Source organism: Labrus bergylta, chromosome 2 (assembly GCF_963930695.1).
Source record: "Labrus bergylta chromosome 2, fLabBer1.1, whole genome shotgun sequence".
In the NCBI taxonomy this organism is placed as follows: Eukaryota; Metazoa; Chordata; class Actinopteri; order Labriformes; family Labridae; genus Labrus; species Labrus bergylta.
Window position 1 is genome coordinate 6,623,284 of NC_089196.1, and position 16,462 is coordinate 6,639,745.

General features: G+C 40.1%; 1 protein-coding gene across 4 annotated transcripts; it reads right to left on the bottom strand.

Moving 5' to 3' along the window:
- Positions 1-2,137: 2,137 nt before the first annotated feature.
- On the bottom strand, positions 2,138-16,142 carry ppm1f (protein phosphatase, Mg2+/Mn2+ dependent, 1F). 4 transcript variants are annotated; one of them, XM_020641158.3, is made up of 8 exons: positions 16,047-16,142; positions 14,106-14,344; positions 10,543-10,670; positions 10,205-10,407; positions 9,173-9,361; positions 8,302-8,445; positions 7,569-7,662; positions 2,138-5,894 (listed from the first exon to the last, which is right to left on the bottom strand). In XM_020641158.3, exons 2-8 carry the CDS (start codon positions 14,273-14,275, stop codon positions 5,503-5,505), a joined length of 1,320 nt encoding a protein of 439 aa, XP_020496814.1. In that variant the 5' UTR covers positions 14,276-14,344; positions 16,047-16,142; the 3' UTR covers positions 2,138-5,502. The 4 variants fall into 4 exon arrangements, with proteins under 4 accessions (XP_020496814.1, XP_020496813.1, XP_020496812.1 ...); XM_020641157.3 differs by lacking the exon at positions 16,047-16,142 and adding an exon at positions 15,823-16,000; XM_020641156.3 differs by lacking the exon at positions 16,047-16,142 and adding an exon at positions 15,789-16,000.
- Between the last annotated feature and the right edge of the window lie 320 nt (positions 16,143-16,462).

Here is a 16,462-nt window from a genome sequence, read left to right on the forward strand (position 1 = left end):
CAGAAGAGGCGATTCAAGTAGGACGGCTGGTTCAGAGTCATTTCTCTTCAATATGCAGATTATATGTAAATAACGCTCTCATTGCTCCTTCCATCAAACCCTACCATCCATGCCAAAAATGTGACAGAGAACTGAAATAGAAAACCCCCTTTATCATAAAAAACATCATTCTGTAAAAAGTATTTGAAAATATCAGAAGATAGTTATTGAAAAACACACTAGAATGCAATATATCAAAATAAATAAAATTCAAATTGAATTCATGTGATTTGTTCTTCAGTGAAACTTTTTTCATTGCCAATACAACTTTTGACAACACAAGTGTTTGAATGCCAATGTTTCTTTTTCACTGTAAGTTATAGCTTCCTTCGAAAAGTACCAGGCGATGAACATTCTGTGTTTTGCACACACTACAACTATCTATTTTTTGAATTATGTTTGATGTTTGTTAAAATAAAATAGTCCCCCCCCCCCCGCCCACCCCGGGGGTCTCATTCGAACAAAAAGGAGTTTGACACCCCTGCTCTAAATGGTCTGGCTGACACAACCCATCAAGTTACCTAAAGCCATGTATTGTAGAATTATTGCCATTTCCTGTTTTATTCTGTATGTACCCATGTCTCTGTCTTTCAGATCCTGCTCCTCTTGTTTTCCCGCCTTGTGCTTCCTGATTGTGCACACCTGTGTCTCATTATTCCTGATTGTCTGTGTATATAATCCCTGTGTCCTCCCTCATGTTGCCAGTTTGTTGTGTTCCTTTGTGTCGCGTCCTTTCAGCATTCTTCTCGTGAATTTTTGTGGTGTTTGACCATTGACTGCCTTTTTGACCTTTCGCCCGCACCTCTTGGGTTTGTTTGCTTCTGTATTTTTGGATTACCTGTGTACCGACCTGGGTTGTTTAATAACCTCTGCCCTTTTCTTGTATCCTGCCTTGTGAGTCTGCATTTGTGGGTCATTTTGTCTGTCTGGTTCTGTTACTGTCAAAACAATTGGGTTCAATACAAACTAATAGTGTCTGACACATGAAAGTAATTATTCTAGTAGTAATTAGTGTATACTTTCAGGCTCAGCCACTAAATTCTTTAAGTCTTTATCAATGATAACTTTAAGCTCTTCAGAAAAAGAAATTCACATCTACAGTATTATAACTCTTTAAAGGTCACATAATGTGCAAAATACTTTTTTCTAACACCAGCATGTGTCCCTAGCCTGTCTACAAACCCCCCCATCCCCCCCACGAACATTTGAGAAAAGTTCATCCTCTCCTTGTTCTGCCTGCTCCACTTTTCAGAAAATGTGTGCTCAAACAGGCCGTTTGGAGATTTTCTTTTTATGACATCACAAAGGGCAGTAACCCCTCCCCCAGGTGGGTGACACTCCCACAGCTAGGTGTTTGTTCTGCCCTCTGAGTCTGCCTTGTCACTGTAAACAGTTGGGCATGGTGTAATGCTGCATTCATGTGCTGCTCGGGTGGTCCAAGTTTCCGAGTTGGGAAGTCGTTCTTCAGTGTGTTCATGTGATTTCAGTTCGGAAAGTCGGAATGTTGTAATAATAGCACAAAAAAGTGTTGATGGTACGAAGAAGATCAGTGAAATGTTACTGTTAAAAGTTATATTTGAGCAAATGTTGATTTGCAATACCTGAATTAATTAAAAGTATGTTAACATTAATAAAACATATTTTGCCCCCTATTTGATGACGATTATGATGTCAAGTCGGGAAGTCGGGCACCTCATTCTTTTCCTAGTTTCCGAGTTGTTGTGTCTAATGGAACAGGTGTTCATGTGCATTTTACAACTCGGAAACTTGTTTTTCCAATTTGTCCGACACCACATGAATGCAGCCAGAGCCACCCAAGCCCTTCCAGGGAGGGGTGTGGTCAGAAACAGCTAATTTCCATTTAAAGGTACAGAGACAGAAACAGCCTGTTCTGAGCAGGGCTGAAATAGAGGGATTTATAGTCATGATCAAATACAGGATCAGAGTGGATTTAGAACAAGACACTTTACAGACATGTTTTGGGGAGCTCTGAGACTTGTTTAAACAGGTTGAAGAGGAGGAGAATATGTGACCTTTAATCTTGATCGTTATCTCTTACATCTCATTGTGTAGCTGAAAACAATTAAAAACCTTGCACTCAACTTGTTCCAAACCAATCAGGTCCTTTTATTTCAGAAACATATTAAAACTTACAGCTTATTAAAATGTGAGACTTAATGTTAATACATTTTATAAAACAACACACTGCATGGTCTTTTCAGAGATACAGAATATTACAGTGCTTTTTTAAATCTGTCAGTACAGATGAAATCTTGATATTTTTATAAAGGCATGATCAAGAAATGTTAGTAACAATATAAAACCTCAGAAATACTGTAAAACATGTTCCACATTAATCTTCCCTCACCTCAGCATATTAAGCTTATTGAGTTCATCTGGCACAACAACACGGCCTCATCATTAAAACACTGACTGTACTCTGAATCATTTTGTCCTTTTGTTCCCAAACCCCCAAAACAGACAAGGTCCAGTTTCCTTTAATAAAGGCAGGTTTTACCGTTTTGATCCTCGTGCTTCCATGCTCTGTACACAGAGTTAAATACTTGTATAGTTATACTGCTTGGCATTACAAATCGACTGCTTTCAGTTCTTTAAGGCTGGTGCGCACTTTTGAAACTGTACATGTTTCCACACTGAATGCTCAAACCTCCCACTACAGCACAGAAGAAGTGATTTCACTGAAGGCATCAGATTGATTCTGGTATTTCATTAGATGGGCTCTTTTTTTAATACATGTTTTTTGTGGGGTCTGAATGACTAATTTGTACAACAATAGAAACAAGAAACTACTGTGTAATCACTTTTCAAAGCCACCACACTCTGTTGGCAGAAACTGTAAATTTACCTCTCAAGACGCCAGAGTTGTTTGTTACGACTGAGTATGGAAGATTTCTTTTTTTTCTAAAATTTCTAGATTAAAGTCGCTATTTTACGGTATGAAATTTAAAAAGTTAAAATTAGAATTCTTAAAGGTTGTATCAGAAGAGCAGCCATCCTCCTGCGCTAACATGATGAAAGGAGAAAACATACAGCCTTTCCTCGGCCACAAAAGAGACAACTTCCTCTGAGTCAGTGTGGTTCTTTCTCAATGGGAAGCCCCCAATTTGTTGCGTATATTTTCAGGGTCCTGATACTGATGACAATGTGATGCTGATGTGCCAAAAGCATGCGTAGTTTCATATCTGCATAAGTAAAGCCCCAACACAACTATTCAGATATTATGACCTCGTCAAATTGTTTTCAAGCAGATAAGTTAATACTACAGACTACACAAAGAAGTATCTTCTTATTTGTAAGACCTACTAGACTAGAGTAGAACTTCACAAGATGCTCCACGTTCCTCATGTTCCTACAGGCGGCTGCTCTTCTGACATAACTATAGACTAACATGACAAATTCATTCTCGTAAATGTATGACTTTAATCTCGTAAATTCCAAATCTCTGTTTTCCCCCTTAATGTGGCCCTATTACTCCTTCGTAGTTGGTCTACCGCTGCTCTGATCAGTTATTTTATTGTGTTTTAGTCCATACTGAAAATATAAAGTTGGATCTGAACTCACCAAAATGACACAAACTGTCTGATCGAGACAAGAAACCGTCACGCTGTGTTCTGTGAGGTAAGATGACTGTTTTTGTCAATGGAGTGGTGGCTTAAATTAGAACCACATTAAAGCTTTTTCTGTTTTAAGAAAAAAAAAGCTTCTCATTTGTAATTAAAAGAAAATATTTGTATGAAGCAACAGTAGGTGAGTAATTCAGAACTTTGATCCTTTACAGTCATTTAGACCCCAAATATTAACAGGCAAGATAAATAATTAAAGAGGTCACCTCAGGGAAGAACTAAAAGTCATGAACTGATGGATATGCTGTATGAGCAATGTAATAATACTGATAATGCATAGAGAACATAATGAGACCTACAGCTTGATAATAAATAACACATAGTATGAAGTAACAGACTCGTCAGAACACTTTCGTTGCAGAGTTGATGAAAGTAAAAAAAAACCTAAAGCCTGTGATGATTTAAAGAACCTGTTGATAAACCTTTATCCATGCCTACTCCTTTTCTTAAGTTAAATTGTTTAACTTGACACTTCACTAATCCCCTCAGCTGTTAACTGTTTGAGTTATTGGTAGCCCTTTAAATAAACACTCTGAGTTTTGCTTTAAAAAAAAGTCAAACTGTTTGTTTAGATTTGATATAACATCAGTAAAAAAAGTTACCTTAAAAAATCAACTTAAAGTTAAAATCGTGGCTTCCCTTTCTAAAAAGTCACAAACAGCTGGTTATTTTCTGGCTAAGGGGAAGATGTTTGGGGTAGCGTTGTCACAGTAACAGAGTTATGAATTTTGATACGATACTAGTAAAAAAAAAATCAAACCATGTCGATTCCTGTTTTGATACCAAGGCAACAAAAAATGACCTCCTGGGTGTCCAAAACTGGTTAATACAGGTATTTTGGATTTTCAACCTGAACATTAGAAAAGGCTCACTGAACACATCACCAACATTTGACAAGCTAAATAAATATGATTTTCCTACAAATAATGTAGACCCAAAATAAAACATGTCCTCTGAGTCATCGTTAATAATCAGAAGAAGTGTGTGCAGAGATTCTGCTCTCTGTCTGAATATTCTCATTCAGAACATTTCATGTGTAGTGATGAGAAGCTCACAGTCAATAATAGTCTGCAGGTCGTGACCTTTACAAAACAAAGGAACCAGGTGACATCACTGTCTCTGTCCTCTGCTCTCTATCTGTCTGAAACAGAAACTAATGTTAACGTGTGCATATCAATTAGATTCCAAAGGGACTTAATCAACCGGAGAATAAAACTGTGATGTCTGTCACAGAGGGCGGAGCAGAGAGACAGACGCAGTGGGCAGGAGGGAGAGCGACTTCTCGCCTGTTTCTAAGATCTTAAGAGAGTAACTGCTGTGAAATGATCAGAAAACAACATATTTTTTTCTCTATGTATCACCACTTAGTTTGTTACTACTGGTGCTCACTTCCTTCACTTGATCGCCCACCGCTGTGCTGTCTCTCTCTCGCTCTCCACAGGCTTCAGCTTTGGGTTGTCTGTTTTTACATTTGTTACTTTGGAACTTTTCAGTACTATGGAACATAAAAATAATGGATATTGCATCATTTAAAGCATGTGGTATCAAACCAGGATCAAAGATTTTGATCTTAGTTAGGGGCATTAACACATTTAAGACCGTTTTTAAATAAACTGGATGTGCTGTGTGTGTGTGTGTATGTGTGTGTGTGTGTGTGTGTGTGTGTGTGTGTGTGTGTGTGTGTGTGTGTGTGTGTCTGTATCCAATGAGCTCAAAGGCCTGCAGGATGTTTTAACACCACCTGAGCACATAAAAAAAGCAGAAGAAATGGATCAGTAGCTTGGCACAGTGGCGTTTGTGCTACACACCTCTTCCTTCACTACTGAGGTGCATCCTGGGAGGTGGAGACCTGCGTAGCTTGAGCTGTTCCCGCAGTGGAGTTTTGAGCGAGCAGCTGGAGCGGCGGGCGCAGGAACACCACCATCACTGTGATGTTATCACTGGAACCGGCCGCCTTAGCGTGACCTACCAGCCGCCGAGCGACTCTCAGTCCAACAGCGTCATCGGACTGATCCAGCGGAGCGTCTTCCCCGCCCTCCTCGGGGTCAACGGGCTGCTGGAGAGCATCGAGGACCAGATGTGGGACCTCTGACGGGCAAACCGCATCAAAGAAGCCGTCACAGGCCAGCAGCAGGTAGTCCTCGTCCCCGTGGAGCTGGGTTGTGGAGCTGTCTGCGTCCCCAGAGACGTAAGGCTTCTGGTCAAAGTCACCTGGAGGGGGGGGGGGGGGGGGGGGGGGTGGTTAGCAGCAGCAGCTAACAGGGAGGAATTTACAGCAAAAACTAAACAATCAAGGCAGCTTAAGACCAACAGCTACCATATTCTAATTGTTTAAATAAAAAATAAAACGCAATCTACTTATAGGCTTTGTGATAAATTGCATTACAGGTAGACTCACTCTCAGTCTGCACAAGCTTATTCATACTGTGAAAACCAGATTGCAGCCGGTTTTGAATCCTCTCTCTTCTGATGAGTTACCATAAAGAAAAATGTAGATCAATTACCTTGCGTATAATCAACTACGTTTACAAATGGCCTGGCAGAATCGACTTGCACTTGACGTGCTCCTGACAGAAAAGGGTAATCAATGTTGCACATTTATTCCTAACACCACGGCACCAGGCGGCTCTGTTGCTAGGGCGTTACAAGGCTTAGAGGCATTATCAATCGAATTAGCAGAAAACCATGGTGTTGAAGACTCGGCCTGGAATTTCTATAACTCCCTGTTTGGTGAATGGAAGTCCTTCTTCACCTCAGCCTTTGTTGCCATCATCTGTTGTGTTTCAGTATTAGCAGGATGTGGCTGCTGCTTCATTCCCTGTCTGCGCAGGTTGTCTGAGAAGAGCATTGAATCTGCCTCGACTCAGAGACTTATGCATGTTGAGACTGACGTAACTGACATTCTGGCCACTCTTCCTTTCTATCATGACTCGGATGAGTCCTCTGACGACGAGAATCATGACTTACATGGATAAGTATGAGGAAGTATGATGTGTCATAAATCTTCTGTGCTTGCCATTTTTTAAGCAGCCGTCTATGGCTACAAAAACAGAGACTTGCTTTTCAATATGAAATTTATGATGTTGTGATTTGAACCTTAGGGATTGTCATGACTGATGTTTGCTTTTCCACAGGTCGTTTATTCTTTTAGGTGATCAAAATATAATCAAAAGGAGGGAAATGTAATGGAAAAATTCTGTTTACTGTCGAGGACACATTTTACTACAACAATAATTTAATAAGTAATATTCTTGTTTTGTCTATACTGCATGGAAGAAGGTTTCTTACAAATAGCTAAATATCAAAGATACCCAGACTTGAAGTTTCCTTGACATTACTGTTGTGCGATGTGTTGAAATGTATGACGAAATGTCTTTGATATTTCTGACTGTGCCTGTATTGACACTCCTTATATAGGCAATTCAAACAATGCACCACCAAATTTTAAGGGGTCTAGAAATCTAAGCAATAAACCTAATGTTAGAAATCTCTCACTGAAAACCATCTCTCACTGTTGTTTTAAATCTATTCATTTACCAGTCAAACCATTTGTCTTGACACTCTGAAGCGTTGTTCCTTCTACTTGCAAGAAGAATAAAACTAAACAAGACAGATAAAACAGACTATGAGTCACATCTGGATCAGTATTGCAAAAAAAAACAAAAAAACAGCAACATGTTCTGAATCCCATCACTGGTGTATAGAGTGGTCACCGCGGTTTACTTATTGATAATATCCAGTTCCTTTTTTCCCGTGGTTAGGTCGGTTAGGTAGCTTCTGAAATTCAACGAGTCATCGTAATTTTGAAAATGTAAACACTCAGTGTATTAAGTCCCTCATGAAGTTAAGTATGAGATATATTTGTGTTGGCTGTGTTTAACTTACCTATAGCTCTGGAAACAGCATACGTGCCGTTAACACGCCAGCAGCCCATAAAGGTGACACAGCCACCGAGGTCCTCGATCCGCTGTTTCTCATCCTGGATCGATATATATATATATATTTTTTTTTTATTCAGGTGTTAAAGCAGTAAACATAGTTCTCTTTACAGATCTGTCTTTACATTTAGACATCGTTTCATGTCACATGTTTATCTTTTGCACCAAATAACCATCGGAGTATAGATAAGTATCGTTATGGATAATGGTATTGACAAAATCCTAAAGATACCCATCACTACCTGACACATGGGCCCTAATAACAGGTTACTGACAGAATAATACCCTGCTATACAAACCTCTGAGCCATGCAGGCAGGCGATGCTGATTGAGCCTTTTTTCTTTGAAACTGATTATTTTCTTTCTTTTTTTAAATCAGAGCAATATGCAATAGAAGCACCAGTATCAAAAAAGCCTAATATATATTACAATCCCTGGTTTGATCTCTCTCTCTCTCTCTCCATCATTCAGTTAAAAAAAATTTTTTTCTATCATTATCATTTAGATAAAATAAAAAGAGTGTGCTTATTATTAAGTCTGTGTTCATTGAAATGTGTATGAGCTGGGAGAAAGAAGTGTGTACACATGAAGATTCAACACATCTTCTGTGACCGACTGATAATCGATGTTCACACTAGAGGGCACCAGAGGGCCTTCATGTGTGTGTGTTCTATCCCCACCTCTCTGTCTGGTTTATGAGGGTCCATCAGGGTTACAGTTTGTCCTCTTCTGACCAGGATCACCTGAGAGTCTCCGAGCCAGGCCACCGTCAGCTCCTGACCCTGGATCAGCACCGACACACCTGTTGTGCCGCTCCGCAGGCGCTGTTTACACGAACACACACACACACACACACACACACACACACACACACACACACACACACACACACACACACACACACACACACACACACACACACACACACACACACACACACACACACACACACACACACACACACACACACACAGATTGTTGTGATGTCATTTCTTTAAGTATTTCCGAGTACTTCATACCCCTAGAATCTGTCAAACTGAAGCTCAAATGTTAAATTGGCAACAAAATATTCTAAATGAAACATGAATATATAGAATATTAATTTACACCCGTGGTACCAAACCTTTTTCCTTTGAGCCCCCAGTACTTGTATCTAAATGAAGCTGATGCATTATGTGCACAAAGATCATAACTGTGGTGTGATAGAAACATAAACGTTGCTGCTTTCACACATCAGCTCATTCCGACATTTTCCCTCGAGGCCTGGCAGGAAAAAAATCTGATAAAGTCGGGGTAAAAAAAGGTGGCACGGTGGCTGTGGCTCTTCACACATGCAGCTTAACCAGAAAATTCAAGAAGGTTTTAAGGAGTTATTTACATGCGTAAAACAAGAGTTTCTCTAGTTGAATAGCTGCAGCTCCCAAGCGAAAGTGAAGACAACATACTAACATTTGAAGGCTTTGTTTACACAATGTTTAATAAACCAGCGTGTGAAACCGTGCACGGACTGAACTGGTGTGTTCAAGGTGTGTGGATGTGATGTTTCAGTACCTCTCTCTTGGCTCTGCATCTGAACATGTCATCAGTGTGTGTGAAGGCACTTCTAAAGGCTGCAGCTGCGTCGCTCTGCAGGCTCTCCTGTCTGCTCAGGGAAACATGGAGGTGTGTGGCCGCAAAGATGGCGGCGTCCACCCCTCCATGGCCATCGAACACAGCGTAGTAGGCACGCTTCACTCCATCCTGGACAAGAGCACAAAGAGAGAAAGAAAATAAATGTTTAGTAAAATGTATATTGATTGAACAGGTTTGTGATTTTTACAATGTTTTGTCAAGTGGTCAAAACGTCAGAATCTTCAAAGCTTTGCGATAATACATTTTAATAGAAAAAATCTCTGTTATTTTAACAATGGCTATGGGATTAAAAAGTACCAAAACTTAATTAAAACTACATCGATTCCATAAGACAGGGCCGTAGGAGAGGAATTGATGCATGAAAAGTTGCAGGCAAACTTCTGCACATTGTCTAAACTGCACAAAAACAACGCTTCGACAGATTAGACAATGTTCAGGAGTTCGCAAGACATTTTTGAAAACTTAAAACAAGAAAATTACCCAATTCTGAGTGCTTTGAGTGCAAAATAGCATTAATAGTATTGCTTCAGTACTTCAGTCATATTTTTAACAAACCCTAATACAAATGCAGCAGCAATTAAAAAAATAGAAAGATACTTTGCTTCTCTATTTCAAAAGACAGGTGTGTAGGAGAGCAACTAATCCATAAAATAATTGCAGGCAAACAAAAAAACCTGTACCGTTTTTTTTTTTCATTGCGGGAAATAGAGGGCATGTTTTGGTACTGAAAAGTTGATAATGTTTTTGTGCCATTTGTCAGTGTGCAGGAGTTTGCTTGCAATTTCTGACCAAAACAAGAAATCAGATACTGGGTGTTTAGGACTTTGATTTTTGTTGTGGTGGTGTCAAAATCTGTATCAACATCGTTTGATTTTTACCAGAATCTTGTGGAAGTTTAAAATTCTGGTTCATGACAACCCTTCTTCTTGAGTTTCACTGAGGGTCTCGTACCTTGATACCAAACAGCTGGTTAAACTCAGCTAAAGCCAGGTGTTTGTCCTCCATCTTCCTCCTCGTGTTCTTGATGGCGTGAACGGAGCAGTGGAGGTAACGGGAGGGGGAGGGGCGCTGGGAGGGGAGTTTTTGATGCCACGCCAGCGCAACATTTATCAGCTTGTTGAGGAAGTGACGCTGGACTTGTTCTGACTGAAGCACTGAGGGTAAAATAAAGCACACAGTTTAAAACTCTGGTATCATCAAAACTCTAAAGGATTTAAATAAATCCATAAATAAACACAGAGCATTAAATGGCAACTCAAAATAACTGCATTTCTAAAATTGCCACTTACAGACTTTGTGTTCCTCCTCCTGGCTGGCCTCGGCATCCTGTGGGCAGTGGAAAGGGGAGAGATCATCCTGCAGCAGCTGGGACAGAGCTTCCTGACACAGGAGGGCGCTGAGGCCTGAGGGAGAAGCCCTGAAAACACACAAACACAAGATAATAAAACATGCTCTGTAAAGACATGACAAGGCGTGATCCACTGCAGTACAGGAAATTAAATATAATGATGCCGTCTAACTGTGAGATTCACTTCGTGGCCTGTTACTCCTTTTCTGCAGATGTTTTCACAAACCATTTTCACATACGCACAAAAGTCCTGAACACTTCTTGAAGAATTCGGGGTGAGCTGCATGAGTTAAAGCAAACAGCCGGGTTATTCCCCCTGACTTTACCTGGACATGTGCTCAATAAGCCTAAGCCTGTCCTGAATTGCCTACACATGTTCAACATTGCATGTGTGAAAAGGGCTTATGGCAGATTTGTGCTACAGAGGAGGCTGTGCTCTGAAACAGGACGTGGAGAGAACAATGGTGTTTCTGCAGACAGGATGTGAAGTCTTCCGGAGCAGCATTCCTGCTGTATGTTGAGCTGAGCTTTAAGGTGTATTAACATCTCTCCTTACATCCTTCACTGCATGAAAACAACTTAGAGGACAAAGCACTGACCTCAGATTGTTGGCACACAGTCATGTAAATCTATAAAACCACTAAAAGTCTTTGTAAAGCAAAACTAGTCAAATCAGAACAATTTTCAAACACCCTGTAGATGACAATCTGGTTCAATGGCATAATCCCACCCACCGAGCGCTTCAAGAAAGCCCTAAGCGCTTGAGCATCTTCAGTTCTCCCACTCCATTACAAGCTACTTCAAGTTTAAATCTGCATTTTTTGAATGTGGAAAATATCTCGAGTGGGCTCGAGTAAAGTTTTTGATAGGATGTGGATCCTACAGATCATGCAGTGCTGTCTGCCATTACTGCCCCACATAATAAAGGGGAGCAAATCAGAGAAGTCCGCCACACAACATTCAGGAGAGGTCACCAAACTTTGGCATCAAAAGACTCGACTGGGCTCTGAGGTGGAGAAATTAAAATAGTAAGGATTCATGCCGTCCATACAACAGAAGAAAAAACTTCTGAAAGACTTTTAAAAGACTGACACACCCTCTCACACCTAACTACAACATGTCAGCAAATCACAGAGTTTTTAGCTTCAGACTAAGATTTTGCAAAGATTTTGCAAGGTCACTAGATTCCTTTTGAGATTATCTCCCATCATGCACCTGGTTTAAGTTTAACTTCTGAGGAGAAAACCAAAAAGTAGGAGAAACAAGCGGTGTTGTGGAGAGAGCAAGAACTCAATGTGTCCTTCACATTTTTTCCAAGAGGGAACAGAAATTGCTGCAGTCATCGAAATCCAGAAAATAATGATTCAATTCATATCCCGGTGACAACGGGGGATGTCACCGGTGAGTATGCAATGGGGCCGCAGTAATTCCTGTCCCCTTTTTTTCTGTCTACTCTTTATCGTGGTTCAAAGGCAAGGACGCGTCAAAGAGGTATTCTTGCGCTCTCCACAACTCCACCAGTTTCTCCTCCTTTACCACAGTCCAGGAGAACCACACCTTCCTTCTCCTCCCAGACATGTTTACTTGTTTGCTGCTTCCTGTTTTGTGCAGTAAAGACTGCTCCTATTAGTTGTTGATAGTTGTCACATCATTGAACAACACAATTTGCACAAGACAAGACTAAAGACCTGCAATAATATCAAACATGTTTGATTTCAATGTAACGTCAAGAGGAGAAAAAGACCGCCTTAGACAGCTTGCATCTCCTTACTCCAAACCACTGAGACCACGAGGGCGTGCACCAACTCCAGCAAAAACTCTCATGGTTTTAATCTGAGAGATGACATCAGAATCCCAGAGGGGAGAGGACCAATACGTTTCATCGCCAGCCTGTTTCAAGTCTTGCTGTCCCTGGATGAGAAGCCCCTCTTGATAAAATCCATTTGTGTTATTGCTTTACACAGACTTTAACATGCCAAAGATGTCATGTATTATGAGTTATCTTATTATCCAATTGTCTTCAGTGTTAAAGAAACACCAGAAATGTAAATGAATATCGAACACTGATGACAGTAATGGAGTAATAAATGATCGGGGAGGTTCTGTTCATGTTGTTGTTGTTTTGGCTCGGTTCTTCTGCAGCTCTCTTTCTGGGATTCACTCTTTAAATCGTGTGTCAGCAGATACTGCTCTGTTGTTCCTGCACAATGAACACAAACAGCAGATTCAACCTCGCAGAGAGAGCGAGCCGGGCAGGAGCAGAGCTGTCAGGCATGTGAGGAATGTACACACACACACACACACACACACACACACACACACACACACACACACACACACACACACACACACACACACACACACACACACACACACACACACACACACACACACACACACACACACACACACACACACACACACACACACACACACACACACACACACACACACACACACATCTTACTCATTGATAATAAATAACCCTGGACTAATTATACAGCAGGTTTTCTCCTTCTCTGTTTATGAGCTGATGTACATCAGTGCCAGCAGTGCCTACATGTACCAGGATGCATTGCACGTGAGCAGTTGTGGCCTCTGTCCTGCAATGCTGCATTTCCTGGCCAGAAACTTTGCTTCGCTTAATTGTTCTGCAGTGGAAACTGATTTAAAGTTTAAACTCTTGACAACTTGACTTTGCATTAAGTTTTATTTACACTTTGGAGAGAGATATTTTAACCATGGGCCGGGGATGTTTTAATTACCTGTTTAATTTAAAGATTATCTTTCACGTTTCATGCCTGCAGTCTGCTGTTATACACACATTGTAAGTATTTGAATCTCCAATCTGATTCTATGTCATTACAAAAACGAAGTTATTGCACCAGTGAGCAGTTTTTATCTGGTTATAAAACAGACTGAAATGAATATTGATGCTTCTGTATGAACTAAAAAAGCAAACAAGACTTTCAGCAACAAGACTGATTATCTCTTCACAATTATTTTTAAGGCCTGTCGCAGGATAGGTGTGAGATGAGGTATTAACGGCAAGTGAGCGAGACAGCTCTTTAAAAAAAAATCCAAACCAAACATTCATTATGAGATGTATGTTAGACATGTAAAAAAAACAAGTATGACAGTTTTGAAAAACAACTTACACAAGTACAGCAAGAGATGTGCACAGAATTAAGATTTACGCTTTGTCCACAGGTGGCGCCAAAATCAGCATAACCTGAAAGTTGCTCACAGGAGCTTTAAAGTTGTGGGTGTCTTGATTGACAAAAGCAACATGCAGAGTCATGTTGGCATTCAACATGCATGAGTCTGCATGTTGAAAACTTTACTGTTGAGTAATATTAATTACAGTGACTCAAACTTTATGGAACAAAAGCATAGAGAGCATTGGACGATCTAGTTGTGTGTGTATTTAATCTTATCTTTCTCAACCTTCAGATCAAACAGGTAGAATAAGAGTTTTTTTTTACGTCTTGTTTGCAGTCATACCTGGCCGTCAGCAGCTTCAGGCCCAGCTCCAGACTCTCCCCGTGCAGCTCGTCCTCAGAGACTCTGCGGCTCAGCGGGTTCACAGGCAGCACACCGCCCTCCTCCAGAGGAGCCGGGAACTCCTCCACAAAACTCTTGAGAAAGCATCGGGCCTCCTCTTCCTCCTCCATCTCGCTGACTCGTCTGCTTTGAACTCTCAGGTGAGCGGGTGCTCTCTGCTCACAGGTCACAGGTCGTGACTTGATGGTAGAGAACAGAACAGAGGGCTTCAGACATCACTCTCACAGATTAATGATGTACACACAACACAGACATATAGGCGTCAGGAGCGAACATTAACAAATCAATCAAGATTATGTAAATAATTACAAAGCTGTGAAATTATATTATTTTAACACAAATCGATAGCAACATTTCAGAAATGTTGCTAAGTATGAGTGCAATTTTTTGAGATATACATGAACTCACCAAACATCAGTATTTTCCAACCAGTGAGTTTGAACTGCTGCTCTCTCTTTTCTTGTAGCAGCTTTTGTTAAGATACAGAAGCTCTAAGCAGACATTCATTCATACATTTTAATTTACTCTGTTTTCACATGATAATGAGTAAATCAAGGTTTTTTTTTAATCAAGTCTCTTTATCTCAAGATTAGTCGACTTGTTTCCCTGTGTTATCGAGTTCATTTGTTGTCTTCTCGAGTCCTGTGAAAACAACTCAAATCAACTCTTCATCACAGGACATCTAGCATTGTTATCTCAAGATAACAAGATCTCAAAAAACAACCGAAATGTAGCCTACTTGTTATCACGAGAAAAAAGAAAACAGAGTAAATTAAAATGTATGAATGCATGTACCCTTAGAGCTTCTGTTTTAAAACATGAGTCAAGTTGTAAAGTTTATTAATACTTCTTGACACTATGGGTTATTTAAATCAGTGAATATCGTTTTCAAACACGTGGTTTTGAAAAGTATAAAAGTATCCACATTTTTTACAACCTTGCATCAAACAGCAGAGACAAAATACATCCCTCCTCTTTTAGGGGCATTTTAATGTATTCAGTTAATTGGATATTGAGATGTATCATTGTATCAGTGTCTGATAGAATATAACTGTATCTTAATGTATTGTTATCGTTGGCCATGTGAGTATATCTTACAGTATCATATCGTGAGTTACCATGTTATTCTGCTGTGCAGAGTTTATAGCCACTGTTTTTGTTTTAATAACATATTCCTTTATTTCTTTTAGATCTTGGATTGTTTTTATTTATCATATGTAATCTTCAATATGACTGTTATAGGTTTAAGTAATTTTTTTAAGTATCTTCTTCCCTTTGTCATGATGTTTTCATGTCTTGTGTGGAGATCTGTGAATTGCCTTGTTGCTGAAATGTGCTCTGTAAATAAACTTGCTTTGCTTTAAACGATTTATGAAAGTAGCAGCTAAAGTAAATGTTTATGATGCAGCTGCAGGTAAAAGTGAAAACGTAGTAACAGAACAACACCTGTGGTATAATGTTTTAACACAGCAGTAGGTACACAGTTTCTTCCCCAAACAAGTTAAAATGATGATTTAAGGAGTTGTGACACAGCAGTAAGAGGTCTCTACGTGTATCCTCCCCCGGCAGCTTTTCTTACTTTAAACATTATTCATGACTAGCCGGAATAAAAGTTATATTTACCCGACCAGCATAAAAAGGCGTTTCCTCCTCTTACCCGGGTTAGCTTAATCGGAACCGTCCCTTAGCATAGTAGCTAACAACATGTACACAAACTACACAGCTGAGAAACACAGTATGAGTGTGTGTGTGTGTGTGTGTGTGTGTGTGTGTGAGTGTGTGTGTGAGTGTGTGTGTGTGAGTGAGTGTGTGTGTGTGTGAGTGAAACACGCCCTGTGTCAGACAAAGAGTTAATACAAATCACTGAACGGAGACACAAACCTGCGCTGTGAGGCCTGATGGTAAAAACAAGGATGCTAACAGTGCAGTCACAACCACAGACTGTACACTCAGTGAATGTTTAGAAATCTGCGCTCAGCTCCACTCCCTATTGGACCACTGTCCTCTACGTCATCACACTTCCGCTCAGTGTCAATTTAAAGAGCCAGACCCGAAATATTTACAGTCTATGGCCAGACATTAAACAGTGGTGATATTATACTGTGTATTTTTAGACAACCTTACCCCACACTGGGGGTTAACATTCCCCAAGTTAAAATCAACGAAAAGGAAACAAAAATGGGACATGGCAATGTGCCATTTTACATAATGTAATTTCAAGTGACATAATGTTAGCAACAAGGAACAAGTAGACTAATTGACCTTTGCTATTGTGAGGCAAAACAATGATAAACCTC